General features: G+C 52.1%; 1 protein-coding gene across 1 annotated transcript in view; it reads left to right on the top strand.

Annotated features, from left to right (window-relative positions):
- The first annotated feature begins 462 nt into the window (after window positions 1-462).
- LOC307245161 (collectin-12-like) overlaps window positions 463-24,557 on the top strand; it is a 40,193-nt gene continuing 16,098 nt past the window's right edge. Inside the window, exons 1-2 of the mRNA XM_080020595.1 lie at window positions 463-821; window positions 3,724-3,774. Coding sequence (XP_079876721.1) covers window positions 815-821; window positions 3,724-3,774 — 58 coding nt within the window. The 5' untranslated portion in view covers window positions 463-814. The remainder of the gene's footprint in view (window positions 822-3,723; window positions 3,775-24,557) is intronic.

Below are 24,557 nucleotides of genomic sequence, written 5' to 3' on the forward strand. Positions count from 1 at the left end.
ATTTTCTACTTTTCTTTTTTTTCTTTCTACTTTTCTGATTTTCTAGTTCCTGCTTTTTTTGGATGTTTGAAATCACAGACAGTGATCAGACAGTAAAAACCAATAAAGGGTTGGTGCATACAGGATATGAGAAACTACAATAATATGAAAGAACTGGACTGTAGGTTAATGTTGATGTAAAGACCCCGAACCCCTGAAATTGTTCTAATGGATTCCAGATTTCCACCTGGGGAAGCACTGTCTTCAAGACAATAATTTCATGTCGTCTCCTCCTGCAGCTCCAGGTCAGTGCTGCAGCTCCTCTTGCAGGCCCTCCTGCAGCTCTACGCCCGTCCTGCAGCTCCTCCTGCAGCTCCTCCTGCAGCTCCTCCTGCAGCTCCAGGTCAGTGTTTCAGCTCCTCCCGAAGCGCCGGGGCAGTGTTGCAGCCCCTCCTGCATCACCAGGTCACTGTTGCAGCTCCTCCTGCAGATCCCACTCCCACCACTCGGGGTTCGGACACTGCTTGGCGCTGTGACGCGGAGCTCCATGCGCTCTGACGCAGGGTTTGGAGTTTGGAGTCCGGAGGCAGAGCGCTGCAGCTCGGATAGTGTGTGAGCCACAGGCCGCCTCTCTGGAGGAACTGAACCTTTCAGCCAGAGAACCAGGAAACACCAAGGATGGGATTCTGAAGGAGCAGTGAACATGAAGAGGAGCTCATAGGACTTTTACCTACAAGATATTTGTGTTTTTCATCATCGTTCTCTGGATGCGGAGATGCGCAGAAAGTGACTAGAGTCTGATCTCCTCTACAGTTCTGCATATTCATTAAACGCCATGAAAGGTTTGTTTGCACGTTTGCATGCACAGATATCACTGGTATCATTTCTTTCCCACCCTGAATAACCCAATACTGATTTGGTACTATGTCCGATGCGTGTGCTTAGCAGTTCACATCTGGATGGAGTTAGTACAGTGTCTCCAGAAGTTCAGCTGCGTTGTAAAATAGTGCAGATATTTTCCATCTCGCTGCATTTATTTTTCTGGTGGGAAGAAAGGATCAGCTCTCAGGATCTACTTTCACTGGAGAGAAGATCACTGAGAGTTTGGAAAACGGGAGGAAACACGCATGAAAAGTGTCAGAAAGTGTTGCAAGCATGAAATGCGGGGGACGGATGACGCTCCCTCTCCTTCCAAAGTTCCTAAATTTGAGAGAATCATGGATTTACTGTCTTGACCGTTATGATGATGCATGAAAAAAAAACCTCAAATGCATGTGACACCGTTAGATTCCATAATCATACCTTTCCACCCAAAGTTTAGGGGATTTTTAAACCAATCTTGGAAATCTTGCACCAAATAAAATGTGAATTTGGTGCGTTTCCACCAGTTGGGTTTAGGCAAATGAAATACTGTATCTAGCAGATTTTTGTGATGTTCCAATGTTTATTATGGAATTAAAATTTCTTTTTTTGACATGGAAATCAATAGAAAAACTGCCAACGCATCTAAAAGAAGAAATAAGGCCACACAAACAAATAAAGTAAACAGGAAAAAAATGCCTTAATGATAATAAAACACATACTCTGATGATAAAACACACACATTCAGTGACAATAGAAAGTTATTCTGCGATGAGTAGATGTATAGTGGCATAAAATGCTAAAAAATGTGAATTTTCAGTTATTCTATGTCCATTATTCATCAACTGAAATGTCATGGTGGTGACAGCCTTATTGTGGATTTTAAATGAACCACATCAGAGCTTCACCTGCAGGGAAAGTCCTTTAATATCTCCATAGATTTGACTCTGCACCTCCATCTGTTCACCATTACCACTGATGTTCTCTGGCTCTAGTGGCGCAGCCTAATTAGGGTTTTACTGTAAACAGCTCAGAGAAGCCGCAGTCTGTGGATCCTACAGCTCTGGACCTCCTAGACCCCCTAACGCCCCAGGACTGAGACCTCCCTCACCCAGGCCCCCCCACCCCCCAACCCTCCTCCAGCACCAAGACCCCCCCAACCCTCCTCCAGCACCAAGACCCCCCTAATCCTAACCCTCCTACAGCACCAAGATCCCCCAAATGCTCCTCCAGTACCAAGACCCCCCTAATCCTAACCCTCCTACAGCACCAAGACCACCCTAACCCTCCTCCAGTACCAAGACCCCCCCTAATCCTAACCCTCCTCCAGCACCAGGACCCCCCCTAACCCTCCTCCAGTACCAAGACCCCCCCTAATCCTAACCCTCCTCCAGCACCAGGACCCCCCCCCCAACCCTCCTCCAGTACCGAAAACCCGCTATAGCACCCAGGCGCCCCAAAACCCTACTACACATTCCCCCCAAACCCTACTATACTACACATACCCCCAAACCCTCCTACAGCACCAAGTCCCCCAAACCCTACTATACTACACATACCCTCACCCCTCCAACAGCACTAAGTCCCCCAAAACCTTCTCCAGCACCCAGACCCCCAAACCCTCCTCCAGCACCCAAACCCCCCTACAGCAACGAGACTCCCGAAACCCTACTACACTACACATACCCCCCAAACCATCCTACATCACCCAGATCCCACAAACCCTACTACACTCCACAAACTCCCCAAACCCTCCTACAGCACCAAGTCCCCCAAACCCCCCTCCAGCATCCATACCCCCCAAATCATCCTCCAGCACCCAAACCCCCCTACAGTAACCAGACCCCCAAAACCTGACTACACTACACATACCCCCCAAGCCCTCCTCCAACACCCAGACCCCCCAAACTCTACTGCAGTACACATACCCCCCCAAACCCTCCCACAGCACCCAGACCCCCCAAACCCTACTACATTACACACACACCCCCAAACCCTCCTACAGCACCAAGATCCCCAAACCCTCACCCTTCTCCAGCATCAAGACCCCCCAAACCCTAACCCCTTCCAGCACCCAGACCGCTCCAACCCTTCTTCAGAACTCCCCAAAACCTTCCCCAGCACCCAAACCCTACCAAACCCTAACCCTCTTCCAACACTCCAGACCCCCCAACCCCAACCCTGACCATATCTGCTGACCTGCTGGGTTTCGTGCTCCTTAAGGATCGATTTATGGACCCTCTGCTGTCTGCAGCCTCCCTGCACTGTCCTGGGTTCTGTTTTCCACAGTTTATCTTCTGTTACTATCGTATATTCTTCCCATACGAGGCTAAAACAGAGTTCCGGTCAGAGAATTAACATCAGCTACATAGCAAAAATGTCAGATATCAAAGAAAAAAAGTAACCTGGTTTTCTACTTTTCAACACATTGAAGCATCTTAGACGTTGCTGGAAAGCCTCAACAGAACAAAGGACACCAGCACCAGTTTAGAATACAGATAAAAGAAAGGTTCAACGAAAAGACACAAAATGAACTCAAGAAAACCACTGCTGCTGGCGGGGGGAGGAGTGAAATTCAGGGGTGGCGCCTACGTCACCCCCTACTTAAGTAGGCGTCACCCTAAAGCAACACAGGTGAACCGTCTCAATTCACCAGTCTGGGCTGGAACCTGAAAGGGTTAAATGTCAATTATTATATTATGTAACGACGCCAGACTTACAGTTGAAGTCTTTACTGTTAATGAAAAGGAATGGGTCACTCTTCAGGAGGGGAAATTGGTCAAAAAGTGATATTGGCTCGTTTTTTCCCCTTCCAGTGAAGTCACAGTTCAGCCGCTTGTCTCTGATCAGTCTTCTGGTGTCCGCGTCTTTTTCTTTCCTCAGACGATTTTGCCGACGAGGAGGAAGTTCAGTCTTTTGGATACAAGAGGTTCGGTGAGTGGAACGCGTCTTCCGTCGGTGTTTTTTTTGTGTTTTCCGTCGGCTGGCGTCCCACCGCGGTCTTCCTCTTCACGGCCACATCCCACACGTCCGGAGGCGACGTTCATGAAACTTCTTTATCGATAACGCTCAGCAATACCAAAAAAGGTGTACAGGTGTATGAGGAAACGGCACATACCGGAACTGGTGACGGATATTGGTCCGATGCCAGGCTAAAATGTGGTAAAACAGTGGATTTAGAGCGGAGGGGGCTGAAATAGTATATATATATATATGAGGGAATACACCCATAATGAAAGACAAATCAAACATCCCAGAAGGAACTTGATTTTCTAGCTTTTGGTCACAGAGAAACATGTTTGATTTCTGTAATGGAGATACATGGTCACGTCTCCCACACCAACAAGCCTGTGCTGTTCAGTAACCGTGCGGGAGGGGATTGGTACGAGCTGGTACCTCAGGCGTGTTATCCTTCCTTATGGTCTGAGCTGAGTGTTGGTGTGCGGCGTTGATGTTATATAACACACATCTGGAAAGACCTGGGGGTCACGTCGCTGCTGGAAACACATCAGCTGAGTGTGGCGGGAAGTCTGGGAGGTCCGGGGGGGTCGGTCCTGTTTTTTTCAGAGACTCTCGCTTTCGTGGACTGGAGTGATATCGCACATATGAATGTACTTCACACGCACGGAATTGTACGCACACACAAATACTGCACATACACAGACATAAGTGCAGAGACAATCTCTTTCTCCCTCTCACACGCGCACACACATACGCACACACACACACACACACACACACACACACACACACACACACACACACACACACACACACACACACACACACACACAAACACACTAACCCTCATGGAAAAATGAAGCTTCCCTGGGGAGCCAGAACTTGCTCAATCCTTGTGCTGCAGTTCCAGCAGTGATTAGCGAGTGGGGGTCTCCGGGTCTCTTTACGCAGGGAGTGTTCTGCAATCTCATTGGCTAACGATCTGGATGTCAGACATGGAGTTAGTGGAGGTAGTACTGGGGACCTTGGAGGGTTGGGGACCTCGTAGTACTGTTGGAACCTTGTACTGTAGTTTGGGGGCCTTGTAGTGTTGCAGACCTTGTAGTGTTGGGGACCCTGCAGTATTGTGGGGATGGTAATTTTGGGGACCATGTCGTTTTGGGTACCCGGTAAGGCTGTGGACCTTGAAGGGTTGGGGACCCTGTAGTATTGGGGGCCTTATAGTTTTAGGGACCTTGTGGTGCTGGGGACCCTGTAGTTCTGGGGCCCTTGCAGTACTGGGTACCCTTCCTTATAAGGGGACCTTGTAGGGCAGGAGGTCCTGCAGTGGGACCTTGTGGGACTGGGGACCCCACTAGAACCCATGGGACCCTGCTGTCTGCCCCCCCCCCCCCCCCCCCCCCCAACGGAGTCGAATTCAAACAGAGCCAAAAACACCATCAGCTCCTTCAAAGCGTCACCCGATCGGCGGCGTCCTGTTTGTCTTTCTGTGCACGCGTGGATTAAAGAGCAGCTCAGAGCCAAGACCAGCACACTTTCAACTCTATTCAAATGAACTCCTGACTCTGAGAGGAGGAGGAGGAGGAAGGTGGAGGAGGGAGGAGGAGGGGGAGGAGGAGGAGGAGGAGGAAGGTGGAAGGGGAGGAGGAGGGAGGTGGGAGGAGGTTGGAGGAGGAGGAGGAATGAGGAAGGCGAGGAGGAAGAGGAGGAGCAAGGAGGAGGTGGAGGAAGGAGGAGGAAGGAGGAGGAAAGAGGAGGAGGAAGGGGGGGGTGGGCCGAGGAGGAGGAGGAAGGTTGGAGGAGGAGGGAGGAGGAGGAGGAGGAGGGGGAAGGAGGAGGAGGAAGGTGGGAGGAGGAGGAGGAAGGAGGAGGAGGAGAAGGTGGGGGAAGGTGGGAGGAGGAGGGGGAAGGAGGAGGAGGAGGAGGAGGAGGAGGAAGGTGGGAGGAGGAGGGGGAAGGAGGAGGAGGCGGAGGAAGGTTGGAGGTTCTGGCCAAGCTGCTGTTGTTCTAGTGAACACCCAAGGCGCAGCAGCAGCTTGGGTGTAGCTATAACGGTGCCACCTCCTCTTTCAAGCACTGGGGGCTGAAACCTGAAGGGAGTCTCCCACCACCACCACCACCACCACCTCCACCTCCTCCTCCTCCATGTGGTTTGGTTCCATCCTGATGCTCAGGGAGCTTTTTATTTGTGTGTTTGTTTGTGTGACAGGGAAGCAGCTCATGATGGAGCTGCTCCATCCATTCATTTCTTCATCATTTTTCCACTTTTTTGATTGATCCTTGCAATTTACTTCGGCTATAAAATGAAAAGAAAAACGGAAACAGACACAAAATGATGGTGAACGGTGTAAAGGCGGAGTAAAAAGCACCTGTTGTGTGAGTGTGTGTATTTGCGTTGTGGAAGTTGATGACGTTACTTTCTTGCCTCAAGGCAGCTCCTTTGATTTCCACATCTCTACTTCAAAAGTCCATACTTTTCAAATGTTATCAGTTTTGTTGAATTCCACGTCCTCTACAGAGCGTCTTGTTCCATCGTTTTGTTTGAGACTTTGTCCGTTCAACAGCTCATTTCGGCGGGAGCGGCACATTTTCGTCCGGGGCTCAGGGATTTGCGTGTGAATGAAATCCAGAACCCGGATCACAGCCGGGGCCGGATCCCGACGGGCCGGTTCGGCACGGCGACCGAGGCAGAGGGACTCCGCCGCAGCGACGGCCCGGCGGGTGGAGCGTCGACGGATGCCGGTGGTTTCCCTGGCGACGTAGGCGGGCCCCCGCGCCGGCCGCATTGCACCATCGGCCAGCTGCGGAGCGACGGCGCTGCCGTCCTGAGCTTGGCTCCCGCTGTGATGTTGTAGTGAAGGGCGGCGCCGTGTTTACACCTGGCGACACGTCGCCCCGACGCGCCCCGCCCTGCAGCCATCAATCTCTGGCCCTGGAGGGTCCGTGGCCAAACACTTCAGGATTCAACTTAAACAAGTCGTCTTTTTTTTTTTTTCCCGGGTTTGTTACACTTTCAACACACGCAGCAGATGGACTTGGACGAGACCCTTCCGTCCAGAAAATTCCGGGAGCTCCGCGGCGTTCCCAGCGGCGCAGTGAAACGAGCGGGCGGCTGAGCCAGGCGCCGCGTCCCCGACATCTCCCGGCTTTTATAACAGCTGCGGTCCGAAGGGATCGGGCCCCCCCCCCCCCCCCGGGCGGACACCTCCGGAGAGCGGACGGAGCGCGCGGGGGGGCCGCGCACGTCGGGGTGCGTGTTTGCCTTCCCTCTGATGGAATTCATCCAGTCGGCAATGTTAGAGAACCCGAAGGACGCGGAGGAGAGTTCACTCAAAGAAAAACACGAGTCAAAGGAAATAGAGTTAACACACACACACACATGCACGCCAACGCGTGGGTTGACTCGATTCATATGGTAATCCCATCTCTCCGTGTTAAATTAAATCCAGATCAGCGTTGGGATGTATTTGTTTTTCCGCGGGGGGGGGGGGCGGGCTAGGACGGACGCTGATCTCTGGGTGAACTCGCTCGGCGTCGCCGAGGAACCCGGGCGGCGGCCCATTCACCGGCCCCGGCGTCGTGCGCCAGACTCCGGGGTCGGCCGAGCGCAACGCTCGCGTTTGGGGGCTGTGACGTGGGGGGGCCCAGAGAGGGGGGCCGGCACGGCGAGTTGAAGAGGTCTTTTTTCTTTGTTTTTGTTTTTTTTCACCTTTAGTTCAAATGAAATCATCTTGAAATGTTTGCAACGAGGCCGGTAAAGCTCAAAGCAAAAGCTTGTTTATCAATCCATCCCTTTAATTTGGCCCCGGAGCCCGACAGAGGGGTACTAAAATCTGGTTGCCGGGGGTGTTTGGGGCAACGGTTATTTTCAATATGATACCGGGATTCGAGGGGTTAATCCGATGGTTTTGCAGTCCTCGAAAATCCGGAGTTTTCCCCGTTTTCCTCGAAACGACAACGCGAGGCCGCTGCCTCTCTGCGTACTGCACCTTTAAGTGCAGCCCGGCCAACTCACGGAGGCTGCAGCTGTTTTGTGGCCGAGTGTGATTGAAGTCAGCGTGGGGGAGAAACCTGAGCGGACGGGAACCTCCACATCACATCTGAATGCACAACCTTTTTAATATCAACGTGTGGAGCTGACGCAGCATCGCTCTTTCTGGGTTTTTCTCAGCGCTCGGTTCTGATGTTCTCCGTCCTCCATCCATCCTGCTGTTCCTTGTCACCTGGTGGTGGTGGTGGTGGTGGTGGTGTTGTTGGCTCAGCCTCCGCCTCGCTCCACCGCTCCGTCTCCCGTTCCCACACATCTGGCTCTGGAGCGGTCCGGGTGTCTTGTGGCCAGCGTGGAGCCGGAGTGTGCTAATCTGTTTCCTGCACTTGTTTTGCTTTCTGCGGTGAAGCCCAGGACTTTCCTGGATCGAAGCGCCCCGTCGCACTGTGCCCCCGCGAACCGTGCCCCACCGTGCCCCACCGTGCCCTACTGTGTCCCACTGTGCCCCGTCGCACTGTGCCCAGCCGTGCCCCGCCAAGCCCCACCGTGCCCAGCTGTGCCCCGCCACGCTGCACCGCGCAACGCCGCGCCCCGCCACGCCCGCGCCCCGCCACGCTGCGCCCCGCCACGCCGCGCCCCGCCACGCCGCGCCCTGCAACGCCGCGGGCTGTGTGGGCACAGCCCCGTCCAGGGGCTGGATCTGGGGTGTTCACCTTCCACAGTTTCCACCGCATCGCACGTCCTGTGCTGCGGAATGGACTGTTGGAAGCTGCTCCTTCGTTTCCGAGAAATGCCCACGGGCCGTTTAATAATGAACAACACATATTTCGTATAAGTTTGTTGTTGATTATTTTCATGCACTTAAACGCTGCTCGCCGTGGTTTGTTTCTCACGCTGCTTCCCAGGAGGTCGGAGGGAAAAGGTTTTAGTCAGCAGTTATTTTCCATATTTTGTGTCTGAATGCTTTCTCAAGGTGTATTTGTTTTGAGCACATGCGCGTGTGTTTGTGTGTGTGTGTGCGCTTGTGTGTGTGCATGTGTGTGTGTGTATGTGTGTGTGCGTGTGCGTGCGTGCGTGTGTGTGTTTGTGCAGACCCAGCGTTGGTATCTGCATCTGTTTTTTCTGTTTTGTGAGGAGCACATGAGGACAAGTTTAAAAACTATTTTTGGTGTGTGCACTCAGCTGCTTGTTGGTGGCGCTCACCTGCTTGTTTTGGACTCGGTGCGTCTTGGTGTAGCGGGTTCTGTTGGACTCTCTGGGCGTTTCACACACAGTTCAGAAAGTGCTTGAACCTGAATGTTTTAACTTTATGAAAAGATAGACAGCCCATACTTTCCATTATGTGAACTCGAAGCATTTTTCTCGATGCTGGTCCCCTGGAAAAAGGTATTCACTGGAAGTTTGTCGCTTTTGTTTCAGCGTGGAGTGAAAAATGAACGTGCAATGACCACCTGCGGCCACAGAGGGCGCTGTGCTGCAGCGTTACATAAAATTGGTTGGATGACATGAATCATACAAATTAAGTCTTAATTCCTTGGAAATGGATGAATAACACAGACAGAGGCAAAAAAACCCGAATTATCCATTTTTATTTTGTTCACACAACCGTGGTGATTGCACAGTGAACCAAACTGAACACAAACACAGAAGCTCTTTGATTGGCTCTGGAATTTAAATGTGCGTGATTTGTTTTTTCCATTTGCAGACAGGGGCTCTGCTTCCAGAACAAATACCCAAAATAGTCCCATTTAAATAAAACGGTTTGCTGGTGATCCTTCAAACACGTCCATGTTTTCAATAAAAACAGAAGCCAAAGTCTTTGTTCGTGAGCTGAATTTAATGGTTTTATCCTACGGTTGGGACCAGTTTGTGTTAATTAGGGTGGAATGGCGTCTGAGAATGTTGAGAGTGGGACCGACGCATCGTGGGTTTGGGTTTTCTCTTGAGCTTTGCCGACAAAAGGGAAATAGAGAGCAGCGGCCAAACGGAAAATATATCACACAAGATACTGCATGTCAGTTCTTCAGCTCAAAGCCCAGATGAAGTGAGACGCACAATCTTGAAGATATAATACGGTTTTATAATAAGATTTAGACCTTTTGGTTTGTATTTCTATAGTTTTATAATCGTCGTACCGTAGATTTACCTTCATTCTACGGCTGTGCAAAGGCGCTCCCCGACGCGGCTTCGCCGTCGCTCGCAATCCCAAAGTTTGAACGCGATGCAGTTCTCTCCCCGGACGTGGAGGTCTGCGCGGGGTCTGACGCCCGAGCCCGGCCCCCTGTACGGGGGTTCGGGCCCACATTCTATCACGGCCAAATTGGGGTTGAGGTCGGGTGGCGTTCTGCAGGCCTCCGGTCTGCACGTCGCGGCGGTGCTCGGAGGAAGCCATGACGAGGCTGTTGGAATTATGGGATGTGTTTTTTGGTGGGTTACATTCGGAGCACGGGGCAAGACCTGGGCCTCGGACGGGGCGATGGGCGCCGATGGTGCCGGGTGGTGTTTTTGCCAGAACACCATGTGCTGGTAGTTAACGGTGATTTGAACTGAGTCCTGTGATCATCTGTTACTCACCTTCAGAGTGAGAGAAACCAGAAAACACACACACACACACACACACACACACACACACACACACACACACACACACACACACACACACACACACACACACACACACACACACACACCATAATAACCCCGGTGTCCTTGGTGTGACCCCACACATGCAGATGCCAGAGGCAGGCCGTTTAAGCTGCAGCGTGGCCTCCCTTTCACGGCTCTGTCAGGGATTTTTTTTCTCCAGGAACCATTAAGGACTGGAATCAGAGAAGTAACAGGACGTTGAAGGCCGTCCAGCACACCTGCGTACCTTTAACTTCACTTCGCAGGCTTGAATTACCAAAGTGCAAAATGGCCCGGCTGTGTTCCACTGGGGGCCCGGAGCTCCGTTTCAGATCACTTATATATATATATATATATATATATATATATATACGTGGGGGGTTTTTCCTTTTACTTTCTTCCGACTCAAACCCCAGCGGCCCGACCCTCACCCACTGCACAAATCAATTTTTATTTTTTTAATTCTAGTACGGATCCAATTTTCCCGACGGTGGCACTCAGCGGCCAGTTCGATATCCGACGAGTGAATGACGTCAGTATCCGCACCCGATACTGATATTGGATCGGATCATTCCCATCGCTACAAGATGCTAGTGTACCTTATATCAATAATAAATCACTTGTATTTTTATATAATGTTCTGAAAAATAAATATTAAAATAAAAATGAAATTATATAATATTATATAATTATAAATAACAATTTATAAATTTGGATATTATTATTATTTTATTATATAACTACAGTATATTATTTTTATTATTATTATAATTATTATTATTATTTTTAGCCTGTCTGATTTTAAGTCTCTGGCGGGTCAAATTCAAAGTTCTGGCGAGCCAATCTCGGCCCACGGGACGGACGTTGGGCACCCCTGCCCCTGATTACACTGAACCCCTCACTCCCTCAGGCTTCTTAATCCCCGTGAGCCCATAAACGTCGAGGGAGTCGGCACGGCTCCAGAATGTGCGATGATGTCACCGCGCAGGTTGCCATGACGCCAGCGCTCCCCAAAAATAAAAATAAAACCCCAAGAAAAACAGTTCTGCTCCCAAATGACTCTAAACAAGCAGTGTGGTTTAAAGCAGTTGTCTGGTGTTGATTACGTTTTCCAGTAGGTAGCGGCTCGTGAGAACGGCTCTCCAGATGTTTGATTGGCTGGAAGCAGCAGTGCATTGTGGGAGCTTGGCGTGTCTGTCCTCCTCGAAGCTCCTGGCAGGCGGACACGTGGACGGCTGGTCGTCGAAGAGGCGCGCCACGCCCGGTGCCTGTGTGATGTGGTCGGGGCCACCCAGCGCGACCGCCCACCACGACCCGACACCCACAGTGCACCGGGGCAGAGGCTCCCCATTGTTACGCTCCCCAAAAACGCGGCTCAAAGGCTTTAAAAGCTGAGTCTCCGCATTTGATGGTGTTGGTGTTGGACGGCGCTTTTCGTTTGGAAGGAAAGACGGGTGCTGGAATACACACCAGCGGAGGAAATGAACCGCAGGGAAAAAGAGTCAATGTCTAGAACCGCTTGACCTCAGATCCGTGCAACCGCCAGATCCTCCCTTCGATCCCCGCGTCCGCCGCCCTGAGCCCCTTCTCATCGTTAGCGCGGGGCGTGGAACTCAACGGAGCACGTGGAACCTGGAAGGTTGTGGAGGCGGCGGTGACGTTGCCCTCCCTATCCCTTCGCGTTCCGTCAAAGTCGGCAGCGAACCATCAAATCACTTGTGGCTGCACGCAAACCCCCAGAGCCCTCAGAGCGAAGCCACCGGCGACGCCCGTGGCAGCGAGCACGCAGGAGACGTCGGAGAAAGGGGAAAAAAAATGGTGGTGACAATGAAAATATTTGCATTGATTATTGCGATTGCAAAAGACGGGGATTGGACCGTCAACAGGACGTCATTTCACCCTGTTTTAAGTCTCTGACTCTGGTCCAGAATTCCACTCCTTACGAATCCTTGTGCATGAGTTGTCACCGCATGTGCAGCTCCGTCCGCGCACGTGTGGTTGCGTCGCAGGCGGATGTGGTTCAGCGGTGATGACTCTTTGCCGCCACCGCTCGGCCTGTGGTGCCCGGCCGGTCCTGCAGGGTCGGTCAAGGCGTCCCGGGAGAAGAAAAAACAAAACAAAAAAACAAAGCTGCTCTGTGGATTTACGGCTGCGTGGTTCGACCCCCGCCCACCCACACCGCCCCAGAAACGCCCACAACTTACAGTAACTGCAGTCGGATGCATCCAGAAGTCAACATTCATTACTTTAAACTATAGCAAGGGCGAGAAGGGTGCACGTGGGCTCCAGTTTCGGTTTCCACCATTCCACATGTTCACAGTTTGCACTGTGTGTGTGTGTGTGTGTGTGTGTGTGTGTGTGTGTGTGTGTGTGCGCGCACGGGCAGTGATCTCTCACTACTTTTGGAGGGTGTGACTTGCATCGACCTAAGCAGATCCTTATGGATCTCAACTCCCCGCTGCTTCTTCTGAAGTTAATCCTCCATCCATCCAGCGCTCTTCCTGTTCTTCATCCTCACGGACACACACACACACACACACACACGCACGCACGCACGCACGCACGCACGCACGCACGCACGCACGCACACACACACACACACACACACACACACACACACGCACACACACACACACACACACACACACACACACACACACACATGCGTGTGCGCGGGGGCGGGGCGTTATGGCCGATGACCTCAGCCCTGGCATGCCGCGTGGTGTTGTTCCTCGGCAGGGGGTCTCTGAGCAGCGGGCCGTAAAACCTTCACCAGACGCTGCAGCGGGACGTCCAGGCTCTGGGGAAGCCGAGCTCATGGAGGGCGTGGCGCACTGTGCAGCACAGCCAATGAGTATCGAGCGCGTCAGGAACCGCAGCACGCATCAGACAGTGTGTGAAAAGTACCAGGATGATGACCTATGTCGGGCGAAATGCCACAGTATGCAGTGGATATCCCATAATGTGCTGCCACTCGTCACGAGGGGAGTGGCAGGGAGGCAGGTATGATATTGAGGTAAATATTTCACCGCCTTGGCGACTCTGGTAGTGTTTGATTTGAGTGCAATATCAATGCATAACTTCCAAACCGATGTAGAAATGTATTATTTCGAGCCCAGCCCTGAGCGCAGGCAGCCACGTCGTACGTGCTCAAACCAGCCTGATGAAGGAGGTGCACAAGGAGCCCTTTAATCTTTTTTTCTACGGCTCTGCAGTTATTCCACAGTTAACGAGGGGAAATGGTCAATAATCCTCCGCTTCTAAACTTGGGTTTGATTCGACATCCATTGATTCGTTCGAACTGTGTATGGGTTTCGCGGGGGACGTGGCAGAGCTGGGCGTTTTTGAGTCGTTTGCTCAGCTGCACATTCACCGAGTTCCATGCATGAGAGTTTAAAACCCCCTTCATATGGAGTTTGCAACTTGGGGAAAAAAAGTAATACACAAAATCCACTGATATGAAGAGATTGATTGATAATGAATATAGTCCAACGTTAACATTAACAGAATTAGTTTATATTCATGACTTATGGACTTGGTTCTAATCCCAGTTCCAATTTAAAACTGGACTTCAGGTCGTAGTGTCGGGCCCTTGTCGCATGAGTTGAAAAAATTTGAACGGAAATTCCGCACCGCAGAAAGGCAGGGGAGGCGGGGCTTACCTCAGAGGGGGCGGGGCTTACCTCAGAGGAGGCGGGGCTTATCGCAGCGGGTCACAGCTTTTCGCTGCGGAATCTGCCCCTCCATAGGAAGGGGCGGACCTCCGCTTTGTTCTTGCCGTTTGCCGGATTCGCTGTGAAGCCGGTTTAATGCGAGCTAGCAGTGCTGGTGAGAATCGGCTTTGTTGAACGCCGGTTGCCATGGCGACATTCAATGAGCGACCGACCCCCTTCCTGTTTTGCGTCTGGATGAATCTAAGGGTGAGACCAGGACGTGGACCCGTTGGAGACATTACTGCGGGACGGGAATAGAAGATGAAGGCGGAGTTCCTCGTCATTAAAGCGGTTCAAAGTGCTTTTCCGCCAGTTACACGAGGAGGCGGTTAAAACGTGGCGTGCCCCGAACGCCGAGTGGCGGTTTGTTTTTCCAGCTGTTCGCCGCGGGGGGAAGGAAAATGTCGCCTTGTTTGTTTAATTCCCCCGACTCGACACGGAGCTGTTGGAAGCGGTGCCCACGCTGCCTCCACCCCGGGGGGTCCCTCCAGTATCACTGGAGGACCGAGGACCGGGACCCCTGATCTGGAGGTCCGGACTGGCAACGTCAGGACCGGTACCAGCGCAGGGTTCTGGAGGGTTTTCATTAAAACAGGCTCCACGAGAAAATGCATTTTTGGATTTTATTCATCATATTATTTCAGAATATTTGACAGACCATTTCGGTTTTGTATTTTATTTGGCATTTTTTGGGCCATTTTTACACATTTTACACTTACATTTTTATTTTTACTTCACTTTTTTAATTCTATTTTCTTTCATTATTATTTTATTCTCCATTTTTTCAGACCGTTAAAGGTGTTTTTATTTTTTAATGCTCATTTAAACCTCAGAACAAATGCCTCGTGTATGTAAATGTACCTGGCGGAAAAAAATGATTCTGATGGTTTTTTGAAGTACTTTCAGCCATCAGGTTCTTCTCACACTAATCCAACTGGGAACAAGAAACGTTCCGTAACTTGTGGGGATTTTTCAATATATTGTTTCCTACGTGGTCCAGTGTTCAAGCCAAGTTACCTGTGTGACATCCCAGACCATTCAAAACAACATATTGACGTGAGACGAGTGAGAACGTTGTGATTGGTTGAGACTACGGCGGAAAACGTCCTTTTTTATTGGAGGCCATTCAGTCCTGTTTGTGTCAAAGCATTGATGTACGGGCCACATTTGGCCCCCGGGCCACCAGTTGAGCAGCCCTGGTCGAGACACCGCTGGAATGTTCTAGAACAGGACAGACAGGACCACAGTGAAGGAAAGAGTTTAAAAAGGAGGATAAATATGAACCGTAAGAGCTGTTCAAATGGGTCTTGTTGCTCCTCCTCCTCTGAACCTCCTCCTCCTCTGGATGCTCTTCTCCTCTGGGTGCTCTCCTCCTCCTCCTCTGGACCTCCTCCTCCTCTGGACGCTCTCCTCTGAACCTCCTCCTCCTCCTCTGGATGCTCTCCTCCTCCTCTGGACCTCCTCCTCCTCTGGACCTCCTCCTCCTTTGGACCTCCTCCTCCTCTGGACGCTCTCCTCTGAACCTCCTCCTCCTCTGGACCTCCTCCTCCTCTGGACCTCCTCCTCCTCTGGATGCTCTCCTCCTCCTCTGGACCTCCTCCTCCTCTGGGCCTCCTCCTCCTCTGAACCTCCTCCTCCTCTGGACCTCCTCCTCCTCCTCCTCCTCTGGACCTCCTCCTCCTCAGGATGCTCTCCTCCTCCTCTGGACCTCCTCCTCCTCTGGACCTCCTCCTCCTCAGGATGCTCTCCTCCTCCTCTGAACCTCCTCCTCCTTTGGACCTCCTCCGCCTCTGGATGCTCTCCTCCTCCTCTGAACCTCCTCCTCCTTTGGACCTCCTCCGCCTCTGGATGCTCTCCTCCTCCTCTGAACCTCCTCCTCCTTTGGACCTCCTCCGCCTCTGGATGCTCTCCTCCTCCTCTGAACCTCCTCCTCCTTTGGACCTCCTCCGCCTCTGGATGCTCTCCTCCTCCTCTGAACCTCCTCCTCCTTTGGACCTCCTCCGCCTCTGGATGCTCTCCTCCTCCTCTGAACCTCCTCCTCCTTTGGACCTCCTCCTCCTCTGTGTTTTTCTTGTCTTTCTTCACTGTGTTCTCGATTTCAGATACTTTTCTTTCCACTTTTCGCTGACGCATCTGCCTTTTCTCTCAGTTGAGCGAAGGCAGGCGACCAGATTTTGGATTCTCACACACACACACACACACACACACACATACACACACACACACACACACACACACACACACATACACACACACACACACACACACACACACACACACACACACACACACACACACACACACACACACACACACACACTTCAGACATATTACATCCACCTATGCACGCTCACATTAGACAAATACACACACACGCCACGTTTAGGCACACACCCACGTGCACACACACATGCGCACAAACACACAAGATTACGCACAAAGTTACCCACCCACACACAAATAAACGCACACATACACTTACATCCTACACACAGACACACACACACAAAATCACTATCCCCAACACACACACACACACACACGCACATACACACACACACACACACACACACACACATACACACACACACACACTCACACACACACTCACACACACAGTGAAGTGATGTTTTGCCTTGTAACTCAAACCTGGGTTGGGGGCTGGTGGGAAGGTTTGTGTTTTGGGGGCAGGGCGACGCAGCCCGAGCAGCAGGGGGCGGTCGTCCCAAAAGCACTGGACCGTTTAAGAGCAGCGACGCTGGACAAAGCCGCTTCCTTTCATTCGCTGGAAACGGGAATCTGAGCGTCTGAAGTTTGCCAAATCCTTTGGAGTTACCGCATTTGATATTGAAATGTGGTGAATTATTGGCCCCACCCTGTGGCTGGAGGCCTGCAACGGCCCAGCCGTCAGAAAACACACGTCGCGGGCGGTGGACGCACGTCAACAGAGGAGCTCCTTTCACACGAATCCAAACTTCTTTTTCTTCCGGAGTCAAACTTCCTTCAAACGCAGCGTCCTTCCCGCCTCTCGTTTCAACACAAGCAAAAGTCAAGTTTTACCCGATTTTTTGCCTGCGCGGCCAAAGTGACAAAGCCTAAATCGGTTCGAGCCCCAGTCTCCGTCCATCCGTCCGGCCGGAGACTGGATCCACAGGACGCGACGTCACCCTGGCAGAGACCCCGCCCGCGTGCGCCGATTAAAGTGGGAATCCGTGAGTTGATTTTGTCAACGAAAAAAGCTCACGTCCAACCCTTGGGCGAGCTCACCCTTCAATAGGAAACGCTCGTCCACTCGCTGCTTCCGTCGTTGGTGGCGGGGTCCGTAAACTGGTCAGTAAACTGTTCTCGCACCTGGTCTCCCTCCAGTCCTGTCTCACCGCTGGTCTTCCTGTCTCACCCCTCCCGTACCCCCCCCCCCCGGACCAGCTGCCCCCCACCCCCCGCCCCGTATGGTTTCCATCAGATGTAATAAAAGAGACAGCGCCCAAACGAGGCCACACATGGAGCTGGTGTCGGGTTCCTCCTCCGTCCTCATTCCTTCACTTCCTGCGATGACATCACCGCCGCTTTACTACGTGCGAGCGAGCGCCGGGGGAATGTTCCGGGACGGAGCGGATTCTCTCTCCAGGACGTTGAAGGAAAGCTATTTTTTTTCAGCCCGAACCTCGTTCTCCCGCCGTCTGGGAGTCGACATGAGCGATTGGAAACAGAATGTTTTACATTGGTACGGGAGTAAAAACCGTGTAGCAGGACGTGGATTTTGGCAACGTTGACACCACAGAGGAAAATGCAAATTGGGTTTGGTCACATGCATCCATGGCGTCGGCACCGCAGCTGACTTTGCATTTGCAAAACATCGGAAAGGTTCACATCCCAACAATTGGACAGAATGTTTTGAAGATGATCATTAGAGGTAATAAAACCCAATAAACCCAATGATATGACATAACACGTTGTTGTCGTTGTTGTAGTATGACGTTTTTTGGCAATGGGGCAATCCTGACCATGTTCTTCGGCAACCGCGATTGATTGCCCCGTTCATCTGAAGATATTCTCTCAATACTTGATCAAGTTAAAAGACTCTGAGGCCCATCGTCAACTCCCATGATCGAAAAATAAGGTTTAGGTTAAAAAATGCTGGAGTTGACCTTTAAAAAGTCTGATTCTGTATTATTTTGCGACCGTGCTTCCCAGGGGTCGCAGTCACGGGAACCGTGGACGCTGATGACTGCGTCATGACTGTGGTCGGAAGCGTAGGATGCGTCCTCGGTGGGTTCCTCAATTTGGGGAACGCCAGGGAGACATCAGGCGCTTCCTCGAGCAGCGCAGGGTTCGCACCGACGGCCGCGGGGACGAAAACAAAAGGATGTGGGCGAATCGGCGGCTTCAGCGGGGCGATGGCCGGGGCGATGGCCGATGGGCGGGGCGAGAGGGAGGGGAGAGAGAGGGAGAGGTGGAGGACCGGCGGGCTGGCGGGTGGAGACAGCCAAGACAACCGAATGGCGGGTGGATCTGACGGGTGTATGTACAGTATGTAAATGTCGATGGGTGGTAGGCGTGGCTGGGGCGTGGTCTCCACTCACGGACCTCAAGTTAATTGCAACCCCATGAAAAGTTCCTCAATTCTTGCCGAAGCAAAATGTTGAAGTTTGAAGAGCTCTGGTATCATATTTAATACGCAGTGATGGACGGTCAGTCCACGAGCCTCCGTCGGGCGTCGTGGAGCTCGTAGAAAAGCAGCGTTCCAGAGAAGGGCCAGTACCAAGACCCCCTCCGAGCAGCATCCCGCTGGAGTGACTGTTGGTCCTCAACACCGAGACCCGAGTTCGGCCCAAAAAGTGAAAGAGCAGAATCGCAAGAACCCCACGGTACCCCACTGCTCCGCCCCCTCCCCCGGCCCCAGCCCCGGCCCCGCCCCCCCGTCCCACCCCCAAAGAAAAGCGAGATCTGTGCACTGCTGAGCCTCTGAAATCCCTACACAAACTGTGTGGCTTAATTCTGGAGTTGCGTGCACGCACACACACACACACACACACACATACACACACACACACACACACACACACACACACGCACGCACACACACACACACACACACACACCCTTGATCCAGTGCAGGCTCCGTTGAGGAAGCCGAGCTGTAAGTGAGTCATTCATTCAGCACCCCCTCCCTCCCAGCTTGTAAAAGCTCTTGGCTGGGACGGCTGTGCATCGCAGACCCTGCTCAACGTTTTCTTTCTCTTCCCGTAACGAGGGACAGATGCCCCCAGAGATCACGCGCAGAAAACAAAACCCAAAGCAGCCCCACGGTCCCAGCGCGCACCGTAAAAGCGGTCGGGCGGGCGGCGGAGTTGCCGCCGGCGGCGGGGAGGCGGGGGGGGGCACTTGTTTTTGTGTTTTTTTTCCCCAGGCAGGGATCAGGTCGTCGCCTGCGATCGGCGTCGGCGGCGTGAGCTGCCACCCGTACAGGTGCGGTCAGCGCCCCGCCGGGTCGACTCAACCGGCCCCGGAGTCGTGGAGTAAGTTTGCAGGTTTTCGCCTCTGGAAGCTCATTCCATGCAGCGGGCGGCGGTCGGAGCCCCCCCCCCCCCGACGACCCCCACTATGGACAGTCTGCAGGAGTCTGGGTCAAGCCCCGCCTCGCACAGAATGCGGTTCGCGAGGCAGAGTCAGCGCGGCTTCAGCGGGCGCGAAGGGGGTTTCTCCCGGGGGGGACGGGCTGTGTCTATTTCGGCTCCACGGTCGAGACGGCGAGGGAGGAGCCCGCGTGCGGCCCGTCCTTTTTTTTTACCTCGCCTCGGGTCCCTCGGCACCCGACCGCGCCGGGAGGCGGCGGAGCGGGGGACGCCGGGCAGCCGTCCAAGCCCCAGCTTGTGTGACCGCAGCCCGCAGCGCGGCGCTCTGGGCCCGGGTTACTATAGCGTCTCCCGCGCTGTTGACGGTAAATAGACGTCATGTTTGGACGGAGGTGGCCCGGCCGCCGGGACGTTGTTATGGCAGGTCGAGATGAGATCAGCACCAGAACAATGTTTTTTTGAGGAAGCCGTTGTTTTTCGGGAGTATGGCCACGCTTTATAATGATGGCGAGGGACGCCGCCCGGCTCTGTTCCTCTCGGCGGTTACCACGGGAACAATGGAAGTCATTGTCCGACGCAAACACACACCCGCGGCGGAGGGATCCTTTGTCTTGCCGAGATCAGCAAAAGCGCTGCCGCCGGCCTGCGGTCGCCGGCCTGCGGTCGCCGGCCTGCGGTCGCCGCTTCCTGGACGCGGGGGCTGCGGCGGTCTGGGATGTGGCGCCGGCGTCCGGATCGAAGCGGGGACAGCCGGAGGAACGCCGACGGCGCAGGGGAAGACGGATGACGCATCGAAAGTCGGATTTTCATGCGGAATATTGGGAAGGTTGAGTCTGAGTTGGTGGTTAACCGTCGTGCGAGTAACCGTGATTGATCATTTTATCTTTCGGTTCTTTCTATGCCGCTGTCATCGCCTACGGTGAGAACAGTGCGACAGATTGGATGGGTTCATCTTCTTATTCAAATCCTTTTTATTGTGACTTCTCCAGAGTCGCTCGGAAAATTCCCATGAAATTTGGAGGAAAGCATTGTGACTGTGGAGCCCCAGCGTGTTTGCCAACCAGAAAGTGCCTCTCATTTCCACCTGCTCTCCCCATGAACCGCTGGAACATAAAGATGACGGAAGATTTCCGTAGACAACCCAGCGGATGGAAACATGCCAGAGCGGCTTCAGATTAATTTGACATTCGGATATAAATATTTTTAATTTTGCGTATAATTATTTTACCATCAGCCCAAATGATGGCGCCCATCAGGTGATTATGTGACATATAATTTACCGTCACAATAATCGAGCAGGGCAGCGATGGCTCGGAGTGGAATGTTCCTTTAATGTCGAATCATAAAAATCTGGAGTGGGCGAACAGGAAGCAACCTGCCGGGAAGCGACGGGAGGAAAGGTCGCGACCCCAGATAGAAGGGAAGTCAGCGGAAGAAGAATAAGGCAGCATGTGAGACGCTGTTCCCTGTCTGTCTGTCTGCCTGTCTGTCCGTCCATCCGTCTGCCTCTCTCTCTCTCTCTCTCTCTCTCTCTCCCTCCGTCTCCTGCTGTTGCACGCCCACCGGACATCTCCCTCCGTGTTGCCGGGCGGGCTTTGCGGGCGCTGGGTGTGGGAGCGCCATCTCGGACGCGATTGGGCAAACTCTGGATGTGGATGAACAGTCGCAGGGAGCTCTTCAGTGACATCATCGGTGGACGGGGGAACGCCGTGAAGAGGACGCCTGCAGGACGGACCCAGATGTTTTCGGAGCCAGGGGAAACGCCGCCGTTTCCAGTGGAGTTCTGGGATTTGTCGTTGACCCGACACCGGCGATCCCACGGATTTCCACTGGAATCCTTCACCTCCGTCGCAGGCGCGTGGAGGAACCCGCCACATGTTCTGAGGATGACCTTTCACCTTAACACGCCCCCAGCTGATTAGTACTCCAGAATAATATCCTGACTGGTTCCAGTTGTTTGAGCTCATCGCTGCTCTGCTTGATGTTTGGCAGTGATTTGGAGTTATGAACCAGTTATGAACCAGTTATGAACCAGTTATGAACTAGTTATGAAACAGTTATGAACCAGTTGTGAACCAGTTATGAACCAGTTGTGAACCAATTATGAAACAGTTATGAAACGGTCATGAACCAGTTATGAACCAGTTATGAAACAGTTATGAACCAATTATGAACCAGTTATGAACCAGTTATGAAACAGTTATGAACCAGTTATAAACCAGTTATGAAACAGTTATGAACCAATTATGCACCAGTTATGAAGCAGTTATGAAACAGTTATGGACCAGTTATGAAGCAAGTTAGCTGCTCTCTTTCTCTCTTTCACTTTCTCTCTCATTCTTATCAAACCTTCTCTTCCTCCATCCCAGAATTCCTTTCCTCTCACTTTTTGGCCTGGTCTCTTTGAACGAGGCTCTGGCCAAATTGTTTAAATAAAGTGTGTGTGTGTGTGTGTGTGTGTGTGTGTGTGTGTGTGTGCGTGTGCGTGGGTGCGTGCATGTGCGTGTGTGTGTGTGTGTGTGTGTGTTCCAGCTGTTGAAGCCGCCGCCGCCTGCACTCAGATCATTAACGATCAGTAAAATGTTGATGGAACAAGTGGAGTCGTTGACCTGCAGATCCTCCTAAAGCTTCAGAGCTGCCCCAGGCAGGGACACACACACACACACACACACACACACACACACACACACACACGCACACACGGCTACACACCCTCACCTTAACCCCAACCTCACCTCAACATGGAAAAGCCATATTTGAGTTTAAATGGTGCAGTGTTGCCGTGGGGGCCCCGGGGGGAGCTGCAGCTGAGGAGGTGTCTCCTCAGAAGCTTCTCTGTGAACCACGTCCAGCCGCTGTTTTAGGAGCAGGGGCCGTTTCCCACCGTGGAGAACCAGATCTCGGGCCCCGGGAGTTTGATCCCTGACCGCTGGGACCGGGGACCCTGTGGCTCCACCCCTGCGCCCTCCTCCTCCATGTCGACTGACACCATCAGGAAGTGTGTTTATCAGCGTGAACACCAACCGCCGCTGAGGTCCGAGGGGGTCCGGTGAATAAGCCTGGTTCAGAAACGTCTGGACATCTGGTGTGACGCGCTCCGCTGAGCGTCGTCCACCGTTCCAGCCGCTCTCGTCGTCGTGTGTGAACCGCAGTTTGCGTTTGAACAAACTGGAGCCGGACAACGCAGAAGACTCCAACGTCCAGGACAAACGGGGGAAGTTCAATCAAATATTAGCTGTGTTCATTGAGCTTAAAAACAATTGGTAAGCAGGTTATATAGAGAATGACATCATCAAGGCATGCAGATATACAAGGATAATGTATTTATTTCATATTTAAAATGAAAATAAATAAATAAATATTATGAATATTACAACTTGAAATCCAATTCTTTCCATTTGTGAACAATAAGTAACAAGTGCAGCCACGTTCATTAACATTTCACTAAAATCACATTTTGATCAAAATAAATAAGGCCAGTCGGTCTAAATAAATCATAAAGTTTGTGGTGTTCTATTTTACACAATGAATATTTAGCGTCGGCTTCGGTTGAACTTAAATATCCAAAAAAACACCAAACTATGGATGTATGTGTCCCAACGATGACATCATCGTTCTGTTTCTCCTCAGAGTCGTCGACGCTGCTCCGCGTTTACAAGCTGTCCACCAGGGAGGGGGCGGGGCTTAGTTCTATATCCACTAACGTGATTGGTCAGAGGTGAAAGGTCGGCTTTACATCCTCCAAACTGATTGGCTCAGCGTTGTGACTTGCGAAATGAACAGATCTGCGGAATTTTTCCAGCGAAAACCATCGAGTCTGTTTTATTTTGACATTGAGGAAAAAAATATGATGATAATTATCGTCGTCGTTTTATCGTCCGGCGCTGATTGAAATTGTGATTGGAGGGAATTATTTTCAGCGGACATTTCGACCGGAGAGGTTTAAATATGTCGGAGTTGGACAGATTTTCCCGGTGGAAAAACCGGTGATAACAGAAACGCTGGTGTGAATGTCTCACGAAAGCACCAACAGCCATTCCCCGGATATCAGCAAATCGACATGGGTGTTGTTGTGATGTCAATGGTGTTCTTCAAAAACATGAAACCTCCACGTGGGCGCGGTGCAAGCCCCCGGGAAAAAAAGCGCCTCCTGGCTTGGAAATGGAAGACAGCTGTGGTCCCGTCTGTCTGTCAGGAAGGACGTTCCCGCCAAGATGGATCGTATTCCAGAAAAGGTCCGAGGGGGAATGCCGGCTGCCCCGCCCAGGAAGTGTCCCCACAAGCCGGTGGGGGGCACCAGAGCTGTAGGTCCATAAAGTCAAAAGATGTCTCCTAGCTGGTGTCTTAGATTGTCTCCTGGCACCTAGACTTTCGTCCAGATTGTGTCCCACCTCTAAGACTGACTCCTGATTGTCTCCCTGACTCCTAGAGTGTCTCCTAGCGCCTAGACTGACTCCTAGATGGTCTGCTAGCTCCTACACGGTCTCCTAGATGGTCTGCTAGCTCCTACATGGTCTCCTAGATGGTCTCCTAGATCCTAGACGGTCTCCTAGACCTGCACTAGTCTCGGTTGTGGATTTGTCCGAGCTCCAGAAGAACAGCAGAGCTGCAGCTTCTACAAAGTGACAAGAGGACTTTTTATTTGAGGACAAACAGGAGACGTTGGAGGTGTTGTTCCCTGTTTAACCTCGATTCCCAGCACAAATCTCCCCAAACAACTTTAGTGCGTGTCAGGGTCCATCACAATCTTTCGATCCATCACAGCGGAACGGAGAACTTTGTGTGTTACTTTAAGCAGCTTGTGGTTTTCCCTTTGGACTTTCTCAAAACCTTCTTGTTGCTGCAACAGCAGAA

The sequence above is a fragment of the Zeus faber genome (assembly GCF_960531495.2).
Source record: "Zeus faber genome assembly, chromosome: 19".
In the NCBI taxonomy this organism is placed as follows: Eukaryota; Metazoa; Chordata; class Actinopteri; order Zeiformes; family Zeidae; genus Zeus; species Zeus faber.